Source organism: Clarias gariepinus, chromosome 10 (assembly GCF_024256425.1).
Source record: "Clarias gariepinus isolate MV-2021 ecotype Netherlands chromosome 10, CGAR_prim_01v2, whole genome shotgun sequence".
Classification (NCBI taxonomy): domain Eukaryota; kingdom Metazoa; phylum Chordata; class Actinopteri; order Siluriformes; family Clariidae; genus Clarias; species Clarias gariepinus.
In genome coordinates, this window is record NC_071109.1 from 27,174,963 (window position 1) to 27,194,549 (window position 19,587).

At 37.9% G+C, this 19,587-nt stretch overlaps 2 protein-coding genes across 2 annotated transcripts; both read right to left on the bottom strand.

Annotated features, from left to right (window-relative positions):
• Positions 1-7,125: 7,125 nt before the first annotated feature.
• kcna1a (potassium voltage-gated channel, shaker-related subfamily, member 1a) lies at positions 7,126-9,645 on the bottom strand. The gene is made up of 2 exons (XM_053505841.1): positions 9,378-9,645; positions 7,126-8,973 (listed from the first exon to the last, which is right to left on the bottom strand). Exon 2 carries the CDS (start codon positions 8,727-8,729, stop codon positions 7,251-7,253), a length of 1,479 nt encoding a protein of 492 aa, XP_053361816.1. The 5' UTR covers positions 8,730-8,973; positions 9,378-9,645; the 3' UTR covers positions 7,126-7,250.
• A 7,504-nt stretch (positions 9,646-17,149) lies between these two features.
• kcna6a (potassium voltage-gated channel, shaker-related, subfamily, member 6 a) lies at positions 17,150-18,765 on the bottom strand. Its single transcript, XM_053505873.1, has one exon. The coding sequence runs from the start codon at positions 18,644-18,646 to the stop codon at positions 17,237-17,239; it is 1,410 nt and encodes a 469-aa protein (XP_053361848.1). The 5' UTR covers positions 18,647-18,765; the 3' UTR covers positions 17,150-17,236.
• Between the last annotated feature and the right edge of the window lie 822 nt (positions 18,766-19,587).

A 19,587-nucleotide genomic window follows, 5' to 3' on the forward strand; every position in this document is an offset into this window, starting at 1 on the left:
TAGTTTATTGCAAGCTTATGTGTTTATATAGTCTGAAGTTCTTCTTATTTATTTATTTATTTATTTTAATGGGAATGGTAACTCCACCAGTAGTAGGAGCTAAACATTTGTAAAATGCATAAGAATGAATTTTCATTTAAAACTGGGCTAAGCGGTAAAATCATTTGTAAAAAATTATACAGTATGTTGCTGTTCCAATGCTTACATTCTGAATAATAATCTTTCACAGAATCTTAAGAATAGGGTTGATGTTCTACAATATAGTGCAATATCCTACATGGACTTGAACATGGGCCACATTACAGTTCTTCTCGTATAGGCAACTTATGAACACTGAAGTCAGGCACTGTGTTAGCTTTAGCTAACTTTACCAAAATCATAGCGTATATCTTGGAATGCCATCAGACCTCAGTGTGTAAAATTTGTATTTAAATGTTTTCCTCAAAGGACTGGCACCCATCCGAGTTGGATTCCCAATTTTTTCCAGGATGAAAACATAAAATGACATGACTGACTGACTCACTGACTGACTGACTGGATGAATGAATAAATGAATAAATAAATACATCCACCCGTCAATTTATTCATTGCATGCAACTTTAACAGCAGCTAAATTACTGATTGATCCGACCAACAACACAATGATTCTCAGGGGTAAACTATCCATCAACAGATCACTCCAGTAAAGATTCTTATGGACAGCCAGTTGAAGTAACTATTTATTGGAGCCAATGACTTGGACTATGGTTACTTGCATTTACTTTACTGTCCCCTATTGGGCTGCATTGCTTCAGAATGGACTACAATGCAGACCGGCTAGCCAACGCATGTGAGGGTGTTTTAAATGGGGTGTGAGAACAATGAGCACCTTACATCTGCCAAAATCACTGATTAGACTTTTAAATTAGGTCCAAAAGAAGTAAAAAAAAAAAAACTGTCGCAGTCCAGTAAATTGAAATATGCGACTGTTTCAGAAGCACCAACACTTTCTTGAAGAGCATTTACTGTTTGTATGACTGCTTCTGTAATGTTCTGTAGTTCAGTAAAAAGGTGCAGTTAAAGTTGCTGGCCTATGCGGCCTGCCTGGCAGTAACCCAGGGCTATATGTCACTCGAAAGTTGCCAGAGACTAAGCAGGCAAGCAGAAAGATCACAATAGCTCACACTTCTGGGTATGTCAACCCAAGACAGAAGTGAGATAGGATACATTACTCTGTCTGCTTACTGTCAAATTCTCTCTTTCTCCCTTTCTCTCTCTCTCTCTCTCGCTCACTGTGTCTTTTCCTGAGGAAGATGCACTCGGCCTGATTCCAGCTCAACCCACACCCAAGGCTGCAGCAGAGAGGAGAGAAGAGACAAGCTGCAGAGCTGTGAAAGAGAAGAAGAGTGCAGTGAATGTTTATAGAGAGGAAATGTCGAGCAGAGCTGCACCAGTAATACTCTCCATCACCAACAGGCCCGGAATCACTAGCTGTCACAACAAATGAACAAACGAATGAATAAATGAATGAATGTGACTGCGGTAAAAAAAAATCTTTCAAATGAGAGTAAAATATGCATTAAATTATCAAGATTCCTAATTTTAGTCATTCAAACCACTTTTCCTGTACTGACTTAGGGCACGAGGCAAAGTAAACCCTGAACGGGGTGCCAATCCATCGCAGGGTGACAAGCACACACACTGGCAATTCTGGAAACGCCAATTAGTCTACTCTGCATGTCTATGGAGTGTGGGCAAAAACCGTACAGAGTACCCGGAGGAAACCCGACAAGCACAGGGAGAACATGCGAACTCCACACCAACAGACCCGAGGCGGGAATAGAACACTGGAGGTGCTGACGTGGAGCTAGGCCGACGTGGCACCTAATTTAAGTCGGAAATTTAAATATAAATTAAAGTAAAACTATTCAGTCAAGTGACTGATGAGATTTGAAGAGATCTAATAAAAAATATGAATATTTCTGAGGGGATATGAAAAAAAAGTGAAGGCTATTACATTTACAGTATTTGGCAGAAGCCCTTATTCAGAGCGGTTGAGGGTTTAGGGCCTTGCTTAAGGGGAACCTGGTGGTGCTGAGGTTTAAACCTGTGCCCTTCTGATCAGTAGTCAAACACCTTAACCACTGATCTCCCCCGGCATTTATTTGTATTACCTTACCTATATGATATGCAGAGAGGGAGATGCAAAATTCATAACTCAATTTACTTTCTCACTATTAATATTTTAACACAAAAATGTCTTGTCTTGTCTATGTTTAATAAGATTCCTTGTTTTTTTAAAAGAATATATTTCCTGGGGGTATAAATATTTAAGACATGGTGAGAAAAAGGCAGCGTATTCGGGGGGGGGGGAAATTGAAAACGGTAAACACAAATGCATCCAAAAAATTGAAGATTAAGCAAAATTTATGATATCACCTCCCTGTGATCTTCTCTGCTTATTGTAATTTCACCTTCTGTGATTTATGAAATATATGATGTAATTATCCTAATATCTGTAATAGTATGAATTTATTCTGTAATTTTGTTTAAAGCAAGCAATAACAATTCAAATTCGAATTCGCATTTTTGATTACGCTAAAACAATAAGAGGACATTCAAGAGTAAAGGCTTTCTAATCACACATGATCTGGTACCTTCCCCTCTGCTTATTTCATTCATTATTTCCTTTTATTTTGTGTTCTGCTACTCTAATTACCCATGGCAGTTTTTTTTTCTTTTTCTTTTTTACCGTAACAGGGTAGCCAGGTTCAGTCTAGATTTTCCACTGTCCTTCAACATATAACAGCCAAAACACAAAATGTGTCCGGCATCGATAAACAGTATAAGAAAACGATTAGTACACATAAACCAGAGAACTGATCCTTAAAAATTTATTGATTTAAATATATGGTTAAATTATAAATGACAGGAAGAAACAGAAAATACCCTTGCATAGATCACAGACCATGCCTTTGTCAGAATCTGACAAATAAAAGCATTGTAGCGCAATCCTTTATAACAAGATCTGAAAATAAAAATAATTTAAAAATCCCCCCCAAAAAAACAACTACATGAGTGTTTCTAGAACAAGCATGAAATTGTTTTAAATGGGACAAACATGGAACCTGAACCATAATTTTTGAACTTGATAAAGTCAAAAGTCAGTGACTTCTGTAGGTGTTTCGAGCAGACGTCCTACTATTTCAGATTAAACTAGTATCGAGCATCCTCACACAATAATCTGTACTATCTGAGAAAAAACACATGGTGTGTGGAGTTGAACTGGATTTAATGTGAACAGAAAAGAATTCCCCAAAATGGAAGGTAAAAGACTTAGACAGGCTCGAGTGTACACCAGAGCAAGGGCTTTAAATATGGTGCAACTAGAATATAGTCGATCCGTTTTGATAGGCTTAAGCTCATGCACTCATAAACCATGCATTTTTTTGGGCGAACCATTGCATTTGGAATATGAATCTTTACAGTACATTTTCAAAATGGGATTGGAGTTTGGTACAGTTGCATGATGTCAACGAAGTAATAAAACAAAAAGAGCTGACAGTACATTTTGGATGCTGATGCCATTTTACAATTCCATTTGGTGGTAGACATTATATTGGCTAGAACCTGCCAATATATCAGTCTCTTCCAATGGACATACAATCAAATATATATATATATATTTATATATATAAAAAAAAATTCAAATCATAGTGCCTCAAAGCTTATATGGCTAATAGCAACATCAGGCCACACAGGAGAAGAAACAAATCCTATCTGTATCCCATCCTTTAGACACATCCCCTGAATAGTCATGTCCTGTCTATTGACTGCGCCATTTACTTTGGCTTTATAACAAGAGTGTCAGACTCCAGAGTTAAGCATTCTCACTTTTGAACACAGCTGTTCAGGTCATGCGCAAATTATAAAGGCCCTCATGGTCTGAATGTGTTAAAGGAAGTTAAAAACAGAAAACTCTGACTTAAGTCAAGAATCTGACACCTTGCCGTATAGGAATTCTTTTAGAGCGTTAATAAAAACTGCACTTACAGGATAGTGTGTCATTTTTCACTCTGTAAAGAAATCTCAAGAAGTTAGGTTAGATCACTTTTTTCCATATGAAAATAATAATAATAATAATAATAGTAATAATAACATTAATAATAATAATAATAATAATAATAATAATGAACACAGTGCCTTTTACTCTGGATTACACACTGAGCAGAATCACTTCACACAAAATGTCCTATTATTTTGGGCTCTGAACTTAACCACAGAATTTAGGTCAATAATTACAAGTAATGTACAAACAGCACAACAGCATGGAATCCAAAAAATAAATAATGAGTAGCAGCTATTCATTTAACTTTCCTGTTCCATAAAAAAAAGCTCTTTCCTTAACATTTCAAATTGCACATGAACAGAAACTAGTATTGCGACTTTTTCTCTGGCATCATGGTTATAACTTAAAAAAAGAAAGCGCTTAGCCTTTAACAGCTAAAATACCCACAGCCCTTAAATGTTGCATTCCTAAGAGATCCGTTATAAATATTAACATGTAATATGGATCTCTAATCTCTATTGCTGTCATAGTGTTATGTAATGTTGGTGTATAATATCTGCATAGCACCATATGGCTCAATCGCTGTTGATGTACCACTGTTAGCTGATTCCCTCCAACATGTGCATTTCAACATGCTGATTGTTTGTAGGTTCGTCCTATTTGTTTCCTAATGTAACATTAAAATGCTTTCTGGGGTACCGTATTGATACGGTCGGTTAATAAACCCTGTGTCTGTTAGCCTAACAGACTAACAGACCTTTTTTTTTATTGTCAACAGACAAAGATAAGATATAGTGGGGCCCTAATAAGCCTCAATGTTTTTCGATTAATTTAAATCTTAATACATTTATATCTATAATTTATGTTATTGTTTCTTATTTATTCATTAAATTGTGTTAATTAATTAACTTGGCTATACCCAACTTAGAGTTAGTCTTTTCTACATACAGTAACCTTCCCATTTAGAAAGAAATAACCTACAGAAGTGATGGACAATCTGGGATCATTTGATTTTATTAATAGCACATGGAAGACATATATTAGATCTGAATCCCAGTTTAAAAGGATGTAACCTGATTCTAATTTTAACCCTGTAGTTTAAGACACTGCTCTGTACATTATGCTTTGCAGGTCAGGCTGCAGATTTTTTTTTTTCCTCCAACATAGCTATAAGGATAAAAACTGAATGAAGATGTAAAACAATAATGACTGAGTCTTGATTGTGCGTAGCTAGAAGGAACAGGGAGTGGTTGCATTTGTTTTAAGTGCGTCTCTAAAGGCAATTTGTTGGGGAACTCTAGAACTTGTTTACTGGAGTATCACTGGCCTTTATTGGAGTATCACTGGCCATCCTTTTCCACATGAACAGGTTCAACACCAAGGAGCTGTTTCGCCCAATGGCTGGACCCACAGTGATCACCTCACTGAGGTAGACTCAATATGGCACATCACAAGTGAAAACTACAATGCAAGGCAGATATGAAGCTCTAAGAAATTCCACGCACCTCCCTGCCCTTCGGATGTGGCCCGATTTTAATAATGCAGTCAGGGCCTTAAGTGCATAAGGGCCTTAAGGGCCTTTCATGAACAGAAATGGTTAAGTTGTGCCTAACAACCATGTGTCGTTAGTTATCTTTTTGTACCCTTTTTTTTTTAGTACTACACATACACACTTCAGTGCTCAACCATAACACACAGGCTCTGGCAGGGGGCTCCACTAATTTCATGAAATCTGTTTTACCGAGGCACTTTCACCTATCCTGTAGTTTAGAGGGTCAAAAGGCACTATAAAACTAATAAAAATAATTCTGCCATATTTTCTGTTGCACCCACTAAATGAAATCCATATTTTCAACCGGAAAAAAAATGGAAGCATGAATTATATTTTGCTCGCTGTTTTTGTTTTCTTTTGATCAAAGGCCCATGCACAGCATTATTTCATTTATATTGATCTTAACAGGTAATTAGTATGAGTATATGCAATTTTGTAGTATTATTTGTTTTGTTTTTCTCTGCTTCTTTTACTACTTTTAATATTAGAAAGTTTGCGTCCCTGTGCTGGGGCTTGCCTATGTTGTTTTTTTTTTCGGGTTTTCTTTTTCTTTTTTTGTCACATTTCAGAAAATGTCAGGACTCGTGTCCACAGTTTCCCTGATAGTAACAATTACACCCCTGAAGAGTGTCTAAATAGCAACAAGCTCTATAATACTGCTGTCATGCATTAAATATACTAGGATACACAGTACCTTAGTTTGAATAGGCCATAATGCAAGTTATTCTAACATGCTATGATCCCTTCAAGATCCTGTTTCCCTTATTTTTTATAACATTCAGTCCTTAAAGATATGCTTAAATGAAAAGCATTTCAAATCATATCAAACCAGTGCACTTTTCATGGAAACGAAGTATAGGGAATAAATGGCAAAGAAAAAAGATATCATATAGAATGAGGTAACTTCTCAAACATGCTGATATCAAAATGAGAATAGTCTAAACATGCTTATTAATAAGCTATTTTTCCCATCATTGTGCTGTCTTGCATCTAAAGGGCATGGCATCAAATCACTTGGTGATATCTATTACAGCTTCTGCTGGAGAATAGCAGCATTGCGGATGTCCATGAGGAGATGACTTTCCCTCACAGCATCCCAGCAGATCAGTTTTGTTTGTATAAGGTGCTTTGCTGGTCAGTAGGTCTGGAATACTGGAGGACCAAATATAGGCCAAACACTGCAGATGGCTTGGCTTGTCCTTGTGAAACTGAGTAATTTTTTATGCTTTTTCTTTTGGATGCACTGTGCAACTTGCTGATATGTTATCCATAATCCATGCATAATGTTTCAACATCACTTCACTGTCAGCTCAGAACAGTGACCGAGAGTCCTCTCCATGGCCTTTTGGTTACATATGTATGTTCTTATACATTCTAGGGAGGGATGATTTTCCTATGCGTAGCGTATGTGCATTGCCCTGTCATAAATTTGTTAAACTCTCTCTCTCTCTCTCTTTATATATATATATATATATATATATATATATATGTATATATATGTATTTATGCAATATTCTAACAGCAGATTGTATGTTTTTATCTGTTCTCTTTTCATCTGCAGAGAATAATAGTAATGCAGGAGGGCACTAGAGAGTTAAATAAAGTATTCGACTACTGAATCGTGACAGTCCTGTAGTACATTTCTGGACTCTAAACATCAGTTAGCAGCTTACTTTTGTTAACACAATTTTGATTAGCTGTTGTGCAGTTGCCAGTTCTAAGGTTGGCATCTCTGAAATTGTCCATGCTGTTGTTCATGTCTCCGTCGATCTCCATGTACTCAGACTTGCTCACAACTGAGGAGCTGCGGCGACTGGAATCTGAGTCAGAAGCAATGTTGGGGTTACTCACGTTCAGAAGTTGGGCTTGCTCCTCACCCTCAGTTTCCCTGTGGTAGAAGTAGTTGAAGTTGGATACGATGACAGGCACTGGTAGGGCAATGGTCAGCACACCGGCAATCGCACACAGAGAGCCTACAATTTTGCCCCCAATAGTGACAGGGACCATATCTCCATAGCCAACTGTGGTCATTGATACAACAGCCCACCAGAAAGCATCAGGTATACTGCTGAAATATGATTCTGCCTCTTCAGCTTCTGCAAAGTACACGGCACTCGAAAACAAGATGACACCGATGAAGAGGAAGAAGATAAGCAATCCAAGCTCCCGCATACTAGCTTTTAGGGTCTGCCCTAAAATCTGTAGGCCTTTGGAATGTCTGGACAGCTTGAAGATCCTAAACACCCTGACCAGACGAATCACCCTGAGAATGGCCAGTGATGTTGCCTGTTCCCCCTTGCCCTCCTTACCATCTTGTTCTTCTGCCAACTCTGTGCCCAGTGTAATGAAGTAGGGGATGATGGCTACAACATCTATGGTGTTCATCATGTTCTTAAAGAAGGCTGCCTTGCTGGGACATGCAAGAAATCGAACTATAAGTTCAAATGAGAACCAGATTATGCAGAGGGTCTCTACAATGAAGAAGGGGTCTGTAAGGATGTTTGGTTTGTAGTAATAGGTGGTGTTGCCTATTGTCTGTATTCTCCCTGCAGGGTCCTCCTTCAGTTCTGGCAAAGTCTCCAAACAGAAAATGACAATGGAAATTAAAATGACCATGACAGACACTATGGCAATTCCTCTGGCTGGCCCTGAGCTTTCAGGGTGCTCAAACAAAAGCCAGATTTGGCGTTGGAACTCCTTTTCTGGCAGGGGTCTTTCCTCCTCTCGGATGAATCCCTCATCCTCACGGAACTTCTCCATTGCCTCAGCTCCAAGTTCATAGAACTTAATCTCTTCCGAGAACATATCCAATGGGACATTTACTGGCCTCCTCAACCGCCCTCCAGACTGATAGTAGTAGAGGATTGCGTCAAAACTAGGACGATTCCGGTCAAAGAAATACTCATTTCTCAAAGGATCAAAATACCGCATTCTCTTCTTTGGGTTCCCAAGCAGCGTCTCTGGAAACTGAGCGAGCGTTTTGAGTTGTGTTTCAAAGCGCAGCCCAGCAATGTTAATGACCACCCTTTCACAGCATTCATGGTCATCATGGTCAGGGGCATATGTGTCCTGAGGATGCCCTGGGACAGCTGATGTTTCATCCATGTTATCTCCGGCCACTACGGTCATCCTGCAAGCCCAAGATGAAGCACTGCAGGGGATATGGTACTGAGGTTAGTGTAATGGAACAGACATGTATTTCTCGTCCTGAATTCCTCCACAGCTCTCTTTCGTGTCCTGTTTTGATTATGTGCCCACAGAGCTGGCACGGTTGTGCAGCTATGACCTAGACCAGTTTTCTTCAGCGTGGACCCACTGCAGCTCGCGCTGACTCCAACATCGCTCCTTTCCACTGCATCCGCTACTGCTGCCTCTGCCACCCAGTCAGAGAAAAAAATGGATCGAACAGTGGAGATATTTGCCAGCTCAGCAATTCTATCTATCTATCTATCTATCTATCTATCTATCTATCTATTTGTATGTCTGTCCATCAGTGCATGTACTAATATGCTCTCTATTAATCACATGTTTCTCAGATTAAGTGTGAATATTCCAAACCATTGCTCTACTCCAACTGATCGAATATGAACACGTCAATTTTATTCTTAGCTCACATGCAGGCTAGACTACTTCTTAGTATTGAAACACTAAATCTCATTACCTCCAAAAACAAACAAAAAAAAACACCAACTGCACTTTTTGGAAGTAAATAATGAAAGGCAATGCAGAGTAAAGCAAAAGATCTTCGCATCCACCAGGTACTGGTATGGTACTTACCTCTCGACGGAATGCCTCTTGTCATCTAACAGTAAAGATCTTCTTGCATGATGTGTTTATTCTTTAGCGCTTCACATGTTTATTCGTGTGCTCGCAGTCCTCAGAAGCTGCAGATGTTTCATCCTTGGCCGTCTGACACCTGGGCATCTTAGATCGCCGCTGCTGAGGTGTTAAACTTTAAATAAACACACACGAAACAAAGTGCTGCAATGAATTAGAGCCGCAGCCTCCCTGCTCGTGATGCGGTGCGGTGCGGTGCTCGCGCGGCGGCACCTCGGCGCGTGAATAAGGTTTCCACTACCGCAGGAGAGACTCTACTGCTGCAGCTCGGAGGAAGGGTGTGGGGGGGGGGGGGGATGCATTAAAGTTGGGTGGGTGGATGGATGAAGGGAGGTGGTGGTGGTGGTGGGGGGAGGGATCGAGGGGCAAACGCAAAGCTCATGCCATTTCCAGACATCACTGAATCAGCAGAAATTTCCCCTCTTCCGCGTAGACAAGAGGTCTGCTTTATCAGTCCGCCTGAGCGAGATGGGGATGGAGGCAGGAGAGTGCTTAAAGGGGGGTGTGGGTGAGGGATCAATGAGGGGATAGAGAGTAAGTCCTTAATACTAGGCAGGCGGTATATACAGTACCGCTGGTGCACATGGGGAAGCAGGGGCGCGCGGGGGTGGGGAGGAGGGAGGGAGGGAGTTCGACGCAATGCAGACCGGCTCTACAACGCAGCCTGCCGCGGCGCGCGCGCTCCGCCACACACACACACACACACACCACGAGAGCATGCAGCTATAGGTCTGAACCGCATAGGATCATACTTTACTAACGAAATAGTATATCACGCCGCCTATGGGACAGTTACGCCCCTGGGACAGCGGGTCATTGACGTAAGACAATACACAGGACAAAGTGTTATTAAGTCCCCGGTAATGAACACGACATATGACTTATAGCCCAGCTGAGATTAAGCAGTTAAATGTTTCCCACCATAATTAATTGAATTAATTGTTGATCTTTCTACTTCCGACATTATAAACACAAATTAATATATAAGACATTATATAAGACATATACTCACACACTCACTCCCTCACTCACACATCGTCTATATTGCTTCTTCCTGTATACAGAGTCATAGGGGGGCCTGGAGCCTATCCCATGAGACTTAGGGCACGAGGCAGGGTACACCCTGGGCACATACAGTACACATACTTACACACGCATTCACACACTATGGCCAATTTAAGAATTAGCCTAATCTACATGTCTTTGGACTGTTGGAGGAAACCAGAGTACCCAGAGGAAACCCACCAAGCACAGAGAAAAGTCATGATCTTCGCAGATTTTATTTTTTTCTACATTGTAAAACAATGCTGAAGGCATTCAAAATATACAATATTCTCCTATGAACAGTTGGTATTGAGATATATCTGCTATTTATGCTCTGTAAACCTTCATAGTGGCTCTATGTGTGTTATTGCATAATTTAGAAGAAAAAAAATCCAGTTTTGTTATAGGAAGTAGAAAATAAATCCTACTTTTATTTCATCTGGTACTGTATGCACTTTTATTTCATCTGGTACTGTATGTAATATTATGTCCAAAATCATTAACCTTTTCTAAATATACCTTAAAATTAGTTATTAAATAAATAACATTATAGAAGAATATTACAGAAGAATAAGGAAATATTATATGACAGACCAGTTTTAGATAGAAATAATAATAATAATAATAATAATAATAATAATAATAATGTAGGCTCATGGGGTTTGCATGAAAATAAAAAAAGAGCAAGTGTGACAAAGTTACCATAAGAACGTATATTCTCCAGCACGTTCAGTAAAAATTAACATCTGTTTCACTAAGAGTGCTGTGCAAACGTCTGGAAAACATACAAAGAAATGCAATAAGAGAAGATGTGTTTGAAAACATCTAAATAAAAGAAACTTATATAAAGAGCACTATAAAGTAATAAGATAAAGCAGTCAATATTTTGTGTGGAAACGTTTTGCTTAAAATAATCATTTGTGTTAGATACAGATTTGGGCAGTTTTATAAGTAAAGCAGCTGTTGGGTTTTACTGAATGCTGGAAAATATATAATATAAAGTTCTGGTAGCTTTGCTCTATTTCTATTTTCATGAGGCTTTAATGTAGGCTTTCTGGAGTCTATATTAATATTATACTGTGTTTCCATCTGAAAACTGGTCTGTCATGTAATATGTTGCTTTCTTTAAATCCATACAAATATTCTTCTGTATGTTATTTATTTATAATTTTTAAGTTATGTCCAGAAATAGTGAATGGTTTTGTACCATAACAACACGATAAACATATAACAGCATTCAAACTACAGATAACAGACTTAGACTCAAGACTTCTGCACAGTATTGTATTATGTTCAAAAGTATTTGAGAACATATGACTCATGCCTTGGTGCAAAATAAACACACAATGGCTTGCTGCATCATGTATCTGCAGTTCCTAGTTCTCAAGAGATTTGATAAAAATACCAACAAACAAATATGAACTAATAGATTATAAGCTAAAATTATTCATTAAACCTGGATTGATCTTATAGCAGCAAAACTCCTTTAAGTTGGGAAATATGAGGTCAGAATTGGGGTGGCAAGTGTCAAGTCAGGTGAGTGTCTCCATCCAGTTACCCTAATGAAGGTCTAATGTTTATTGCTAAGCGGTATCTATGCTGTTTTCCTGGATTTTTTTTTAACCTCTTGCCTTGTGTGGTGTAATTTACAATTAAAATGAAAATTTCAAACACACATCCAAAAAACATAATAAACTATATGATTAATATTAACCTAGCAACATAAAGCCTAATTTTTTAGCAGTGTAGCAACTGAGCAACTGACTTGCCACCAAATGAAAATAATTCCACTCTACACTGTTAGTGTGTACTGAGAATTATAGATTTGTGCTGACTTCAGAAAACCTTGGTTTTGTCTGCACTTTACCTACACGGCAACACTTAAACTGGTAGGCTATATTGTAACTGCTAATATTGGCTTATTAGTCTACTTCAAAATTGATTTTAACTAAGGACATTTGAGTTCCTGTTATGATTTACAAAGTACATTGATGTTTGACAAATACTTCTACTACTACTACTAACAATAATAATATGCTTAATTTTATACTCCAAATTAATATTAAGTATAATAGTAGTATATGGATTATTTATGGCTTGTTCAAGCAATATATATATATATATATATATATATATATATATATATATATATATATATATATATATTACAACTTAATTATAATATAATATAATATAATATAATATAATATAATAGTGAATACTGAATAGAAATCTAAAATTTTATAATTACTGTATTATAAATGCCTTTCCAAACAAACATTTGTTTGTATAATACATTAATATAATATAATATAATATAATATAATATAATATAATATAATATAATATAATATATTATTATATTATATTATATTATATTATATTATATTATATTATATTATATATATAATATAATATAATATAATATAATATAATATAATATAATATAATATAATATAATATATTATTATATTATATTATATTATATTATATTATATTATATTATATTATATTATATTATATTATATTATACAAACAAATGTTTGTTTGGAAAGGCATTTATAATACAGTAATTATAAAATTTTAGATTTCTATTCAGTAGTATATTTTTACTTTTACTTATTAAAGAACATTGTATATATACAGTATATACTTAGTCATATATACAGTATATACTTACTCACTCATACTCTTTGTTACTTGTCCTTTACAGGGTCACAGTGATAGGTTTAGCCTATCCATTGCAGGGTACAAGCACACACTCTCTCATATACTTACACACTACGTGCAATTTGGAAACACCAATTAGCCACCTCTGCTTAGCTTTGAACTGTGGAAGGAAACCGGAGTACCTGCAGGAACCTCACCAAGCATCTGGAGAACATGCAAACTCCACACACATTGACCAAGGCAGAAAAAATAAATCCCTCAACCCTGAAGGTGCGAGCCCACAGTGCTAACCATTACACCATCAAACCACCTGTATATAAACTGCTTAGCTCAATACCAGTCAGAGAATATTTGTGACTTCTAAATATTAGATAACAACATAAGAGTAAGTAAGACATAGTAGTTGGTGAAACCGTGGAACATAACAATGTTGATCTTTCAGCCAGCATATGTTTTAAGGCTTAACAGTTTTCAGCATGAGATGCTGTTTGGTCAGCATCACTAGGAGTGAGTGCTTAACTGCAAAATGTTATAAATAAGAAATAGGTAGGGCTTTTCCACTCTGCACTTTGCATCACAATCACTTCCTTTCCTTTACTCCTTTTACACCAAATGGCTACACAGTCATTTATCTATGACAGTGTCACCGATCTCACCTGACATATATCATTAATAAAAGGTTTTTACATTTTTAGTGAAGAGAGCCTTATTCATTACAAGAATGCTACATATTATGATGAGATATTGGGAATCATTAATTAATTTGATTTCATATCATACTGCTTTAGCCTGACTAAGTAGGTCATGGCTGAGTAATAATACTAATAACCAGGTTTATTTTTCATCACTCTATGAAGAATTTTACAACAAAGTATTTCCCAATCTAAAAAGGATCCAACTAAGGAATTTTAGGAACACAAACAATAAAGACCTCATTGAGAACCTGTGACCACTCGGTCAAAGAGGATATCACATATAAAACACGGATATCAAATTAGTTATTTCTATGTATGTTCACTTATGACTGGGAAACTGAATGTGGAATAAAATGCTGGCAAATCTTTATCAAAAATACATTTATTATTTTTTTTCAAAATTAAAACACAGTGCACAAACCTCATGTTGTAATGTTCAGTTGACCTGATATTTTTATACAGTTTATAATATTTGTATTAAGTTTTTTTTAATGCCATAATAATTTGGATACAAATGTTAATATTTATTGGGGAAAGGTATTAGTATTCGCTACCACATTTACTGGCATGACAGAAAATCATCTACAACTACACTAATTATTTATAATTTTTGCATGTAAAAACAGTCCTGAGTAAACAAACTGAGTTCTTTAGTTTTTCAGTTCAGAAATAAGTCACTGAATAATAATAATAATAATAATAATAATAATAATAATACATATTGATGATAATATTAATTTAATATACAATAATAATATTTTTTAAAAGTCTTAACTTTTAAATCCTTAGTCTATTTTACCTCCTCTATACACTAAATAGGTTAAATTACCAATATAATTTCAAATAAAATAAGAATATTAAATGAACACAACCTGCAGCGCCACACATGGACACAAGATGGCACAATAATGTACTGCAGTCTTCTGGATGTTTTTGGCCTGTTCATAACACACATTTACCGGTCGTTTTATTAGGAACAATTCAAATACTATGTAGGATCTGATAAATAGTCTCAAATCTTTAAGACACAAATATTTTCTTTTTCTACCCTTTTTCATATTCCTAATCTACAAATGTCGCATTTTGGTAAACCTAATTTTCCCGATCTTGGCTGATGGGTGTGAAACCCAATTTGGTCTTCTACTAGCTCATCCAACTCAAGGTTCAACTTATTGTGTGTTCTTAGATTATTTCTGTTCACTGATTGGATCAGGGCATAAACAAGCCGATATACTGGTGCTCCTAATAAAGTAGACCAATGGGTGCATGTATTACATTTCATATAAACAATGCCCAAAATAATGTAAAGAATATGTTTCAAACGCGTTTACAATATTTTCTTTACAGCAATTACACATAAGGCACATTTGTTATATCATTCACTTATTTCATGTAAACATCTAATTTCTCTAGGTTTCTCATGAAATTCTCACATTTCACCATCTTTTACTTGGAGTTTATCACATAGATTTCATATAACACATATTTTAAGCATGAGCTTGAAGCAAGGGTGTTTAATTTGCTACAAAATCCAGGGTTTTTATGAGACTTCATTGTTCTCAAATTCAATAGCATTCATTATTTTAACCCTAGACTGGCCTCATTAAATTAATCATATAATAAAGCCAGCGACTCATTTAATTGTAAAATAATTTCCACAAACTATATCAGCACATATTCATTTGAGAACATAATTAAGCTATTCAAATAGTAAATTATATTAAAAGCTATTAAAATAGTAATTATCAGAACATGTAGTATGAAACTACACATTTTCCTGTCATTTGGTTGGTAGTCTCAAAGGTACATTTTGGAAATGTGGAAGTGCCTTCGGTAATTATTTTAAAAGTGAAGCTTAAAAAGCACAACATACTAGGTTAAAAAATCATAGTAAAGTTGTATGCTTAAAATTACCAGATAAAGATTAGTACAGTCCTTTTTCCTGAGAGTTAAGGATTATTAAACTTTATGCATAAACAATTCAATTAATGTAAGCACCCTTTAACTATAGAATAGATTCCAGGAAAGTTAATAACAAAGTACTTTGCCTATTTGATGTAATCATAGAGCTTTCATTCGTCACCTTTCCATTCAGAAAATGGATTATATCCAAAGTGACATCATTTACAGTATATTCCTGGTTGTTTTTGAGCTGTTGAATGTTTAATACCTTTAATGCAAGGGTCCGGTTAAAGTTAACTATAAAAACATAATAAATCATGTATAATAACTTTCCCTGATGAAAAATCCAGTTTAGTCTGACCAGCAATACCAAATGTTAAGCTATATAGTGTATATTCCTTCTGCTGTCATAACCACTCTGACCCTTTGAGACATGGACTTCCCACATGCCCTCTGTAATTATGCAGTAAAATCCCTAAAGTATCCTTTAAGTTGTTGCGTGCTGCTCAATTGTTTGTCCAAGTACCTTGAACTCTTTGTTATCAATAAAGTATCTATCTATCTATCTATCTATCTATCTATCTATCTATCTTTCTATCTATCTATCTATGTCCCTCAATCCATTCCTGAAATTTTTGGAGCATGGCAGAATGTATTATCCTGCACATAAACGTTAGGACTCAGGGTTTCCCAACATAACATGTCCCAGTGTATTACACTGCTTTCTACTTTCATTGTCTTCCTCCTATGGTACCGGAAAAATCACAAACACACACACACACTTGACGTAAAAGAAAATGTGATTGATCAAACCATTTTTCATTGAGACTTGATTCAGTGCTAACGCTTACAGTATGTGCCCATTGTAGGCACTTTGGGCACTGGACAGGAGTCAGCATGAGGATTCTGACCGGTCTGCAGCTATACAACCCCAAATACAACAAGCTGTGCTGTACAGTTTGTTCTGATCCCTTTCTATCCTTTTTTCCCAGCATTTTGGGCTACAGTAATTCTTCTGCATGACCGGTTGGCTTTCGCTTCACATGCAACAACAATCATTTTGGCCTCATTTGGATTCTGATTGACTTAAGAAAATGGTTAAGTGGTGTTATATCTGGTTCTTTTCGATCTTCTGTTGTAAGTTTAAATGCCATCTTGGGTCTCAAATAAATCTCAAATTTTATATAAAAAATGCCTATGGATCTAGACTTGGCCCATGTGTATATAAGAAAAAAAAATCTCTAGCCTATATAAATGCTCTAACTGCCAGATTGTGCTTATGACTGGTCAGACTAAACTGGGTTAATCAGAAAGTGTGATAATTGAGAAACTTCTACCACTAAGAATAAAAATAAACAACCAAAGAAAAATAATAAAGCTTTAAAGCTGTGTTTTACTGACCCCTGGGGAACTCTGACCCCAGTAAAAGAACCACGGTTCTAATGCCACACCTAAAATTCTGTTTGGTTATGTGTGTTTTTTGGATGTTCACACATCTGTCAGCTTCCCTGTGTATTCATCAAGATTTAAATTACTGTACATGGAGAAATTCAAGCCATCTTTATCATCATCATCATTATCACTTTCCGAGCACTCTGATTTAATCAGTGTGATTTTGGTGTTGTTTTCATCAAACGACGCCACCGGCCGCCCGCAGGTCACATGCGTGTAGGTGTTGTCATCCTCCTGGTTGTTTTCGCGGTGGTAGAAATAGCTGAAGTTGGACACGATGACGGGAACGGGCAAAGCAATGGTGAGCACACCAGCCACTGCACACATCGAACCGACGATTTTACCTCCGACCGTCACAGGACTCATGTCCCCGTATCCTACTGTTGTCATGGTAACCACAGCCCACCAAAACGACTTCGGGATGCTGGTGAAGCCCGAATCGGGGTCGTCGACCTCAGCGAAGAAGACCGCGCTGGAGAACAGGACGATGCCGATGATGAGGAAAAAGATGAGCAGTCCCAGTTCGCGCATGCTGGCGTGCAGCGTCCGGCCCAGGATCTGCAGTCCCTTCGAGTGGCGCGAGAGTTTGAAAATGCGGAAGACGCGCACCAGACGCACCACTCTGAGCACGGTCAGGGATTCCGCCTGTTGCGCGTTCTCGCCGTTCTCCGCAAGCTCCAAAGCCAGAGTTATAAAATACGGCACGATTGCGATGATGTCGATGATGTTCATGATGTCCTTGTAGAACACCGGTTTGCTCGGACACGACACGAACCTCACGAACATCTCGAAGCAAAACCACGCAATGCAGACCGTCTCGAGCAGAAAGAACGGGTCCGTGAACGGGTTGCCTGGACTCCAGGGCTCTTCAGTCGTCCTGTTAACTGCTGCATCCGAACTTCTGAATTCTGGCAAGGTCTCCAAGCAGAAGATGATGATTGATATCAAGATGACCATCACAGACACGATGGCGATCCCTCGGGCCGCTAGTGAGCTGTCGGGGTACTCGAACAGGAGCCAGACCTGCCGCTGGAACGCGTTGGCGGGCATCGGCCGCTCCTCTTCCTTATTAAGTCCTTCGTCCTCGATGAAGCCCCGTATCACGGTCTCCTCGATCTCGTAAAACTTGATCTCTTCCATGAAAATCTCTACAGGTACGTTTAGGGGTCGGCGGAGCCTCCCACCGGATTGGTAGTAGTACAGGATGGCGTCAAAGCTGGTCCGGTTCCGGTCGAAGTAGTACTCGTTCCGGAGCGGGTCAAAGAAGCGGGTGCGTTTGTACGGGTCTCCGAGCAGCGTGTTCGGGAAGCGGGAGAGCGTCTTCAGCTGCGTCTCGAAGCGCAGCCCGGACACGTTAATGAAGACACGCTCGTCCAGTTCTGCGTCGCCCAGGAGTGCGCTGGAGCGCGACGTGTGCACGGGATCCTCAGCCGTATCCGCCGTCATGCTGCCCCTTCGGGCGTGCCGGTTCTCGTTCCTCCACGATTTCCTCCCGCTCCACCAGTTTCTAGGGTCGGGCAAATCCAGCCTGACGATTTAAGGCACAAACTTGCGGAGTAATTAAGTGGCAGATTTTATGTAGAATGAACGTCGCAAACTTCACCGAATTGTTGGATATGTGTTACTGGACAGCGCGCGCATGGGGCAATACTCACGGGTCGGTAATCTCGAGCTCTTTAAACAGCAGAGCCCACCCTGAGTATGATTGGCAAACTGACTGCAGGCTGGTGCCGGGCTCTTTAGGAAAACTAATGCTCCTGTCAGTGAGCAAAGACATTCGAAACTCGATATCATTAATAAAATGTTTTGGTAAAACTTCTGGGCGTCTTCTTACACTGTTTATGGGGTGTTAATTCAGATTTAACTGGCCAGTTCTGGAGAATGAATTCATGAAGAAGCTCCTTTATTTTTGTAAATGAAAAACAGAACTGTTCCAAAACAGATATAACAGTGTTAAGTGGTATCTTCTAATGCAATTAATGAAAATGTATGTATCTTTTTATGTTATCATTTTATTTAAAAAGAGTAACAGTGTGTTTTCTGTGACTGTCTTTTTTGAGCTACAGTTCATTTGCAGTGAATTGTTGACAGACTTTATCTAAAGTGATTGAGAGCTGACGCAGGTTATCTAATTCATGAATATGAACAGTCATTAACAGAAAGAGTGCAGAACCATCTTAACCATCTAACTGAACCTGAACCACCAGAAGAAATGTTAGATAGTTAAAGAGTGCAATGTGCACACTCTTAACAGAAGTCTATCCATGTCATAATAGTTATGATCATACAATACATGGTTGAATAGTACAAGATGGTAAGCTAACCATCAGCAAGCAGCGAGACACGACACGACACGATTCTGACTACTGACTAAAGAAAATGGTTAA

What these genes read in the sequence shown, in the direction of transcription:
- kcna6a (XM_053505873.1), bottom strand. Translation starts at nt 18,646, where the DNA reads ATGACGGCGGATACGGCTGAGGATCCCGTGCACACGTCGCGCTCCAGC.
- kcna1a (XM_053505841.1), bottom strand. Translation starts at nt 8,729, where the DNA reads ATGACCGTAGTGGCCGGAGATAACATGGATGAAACATCAGCTGTCCCA.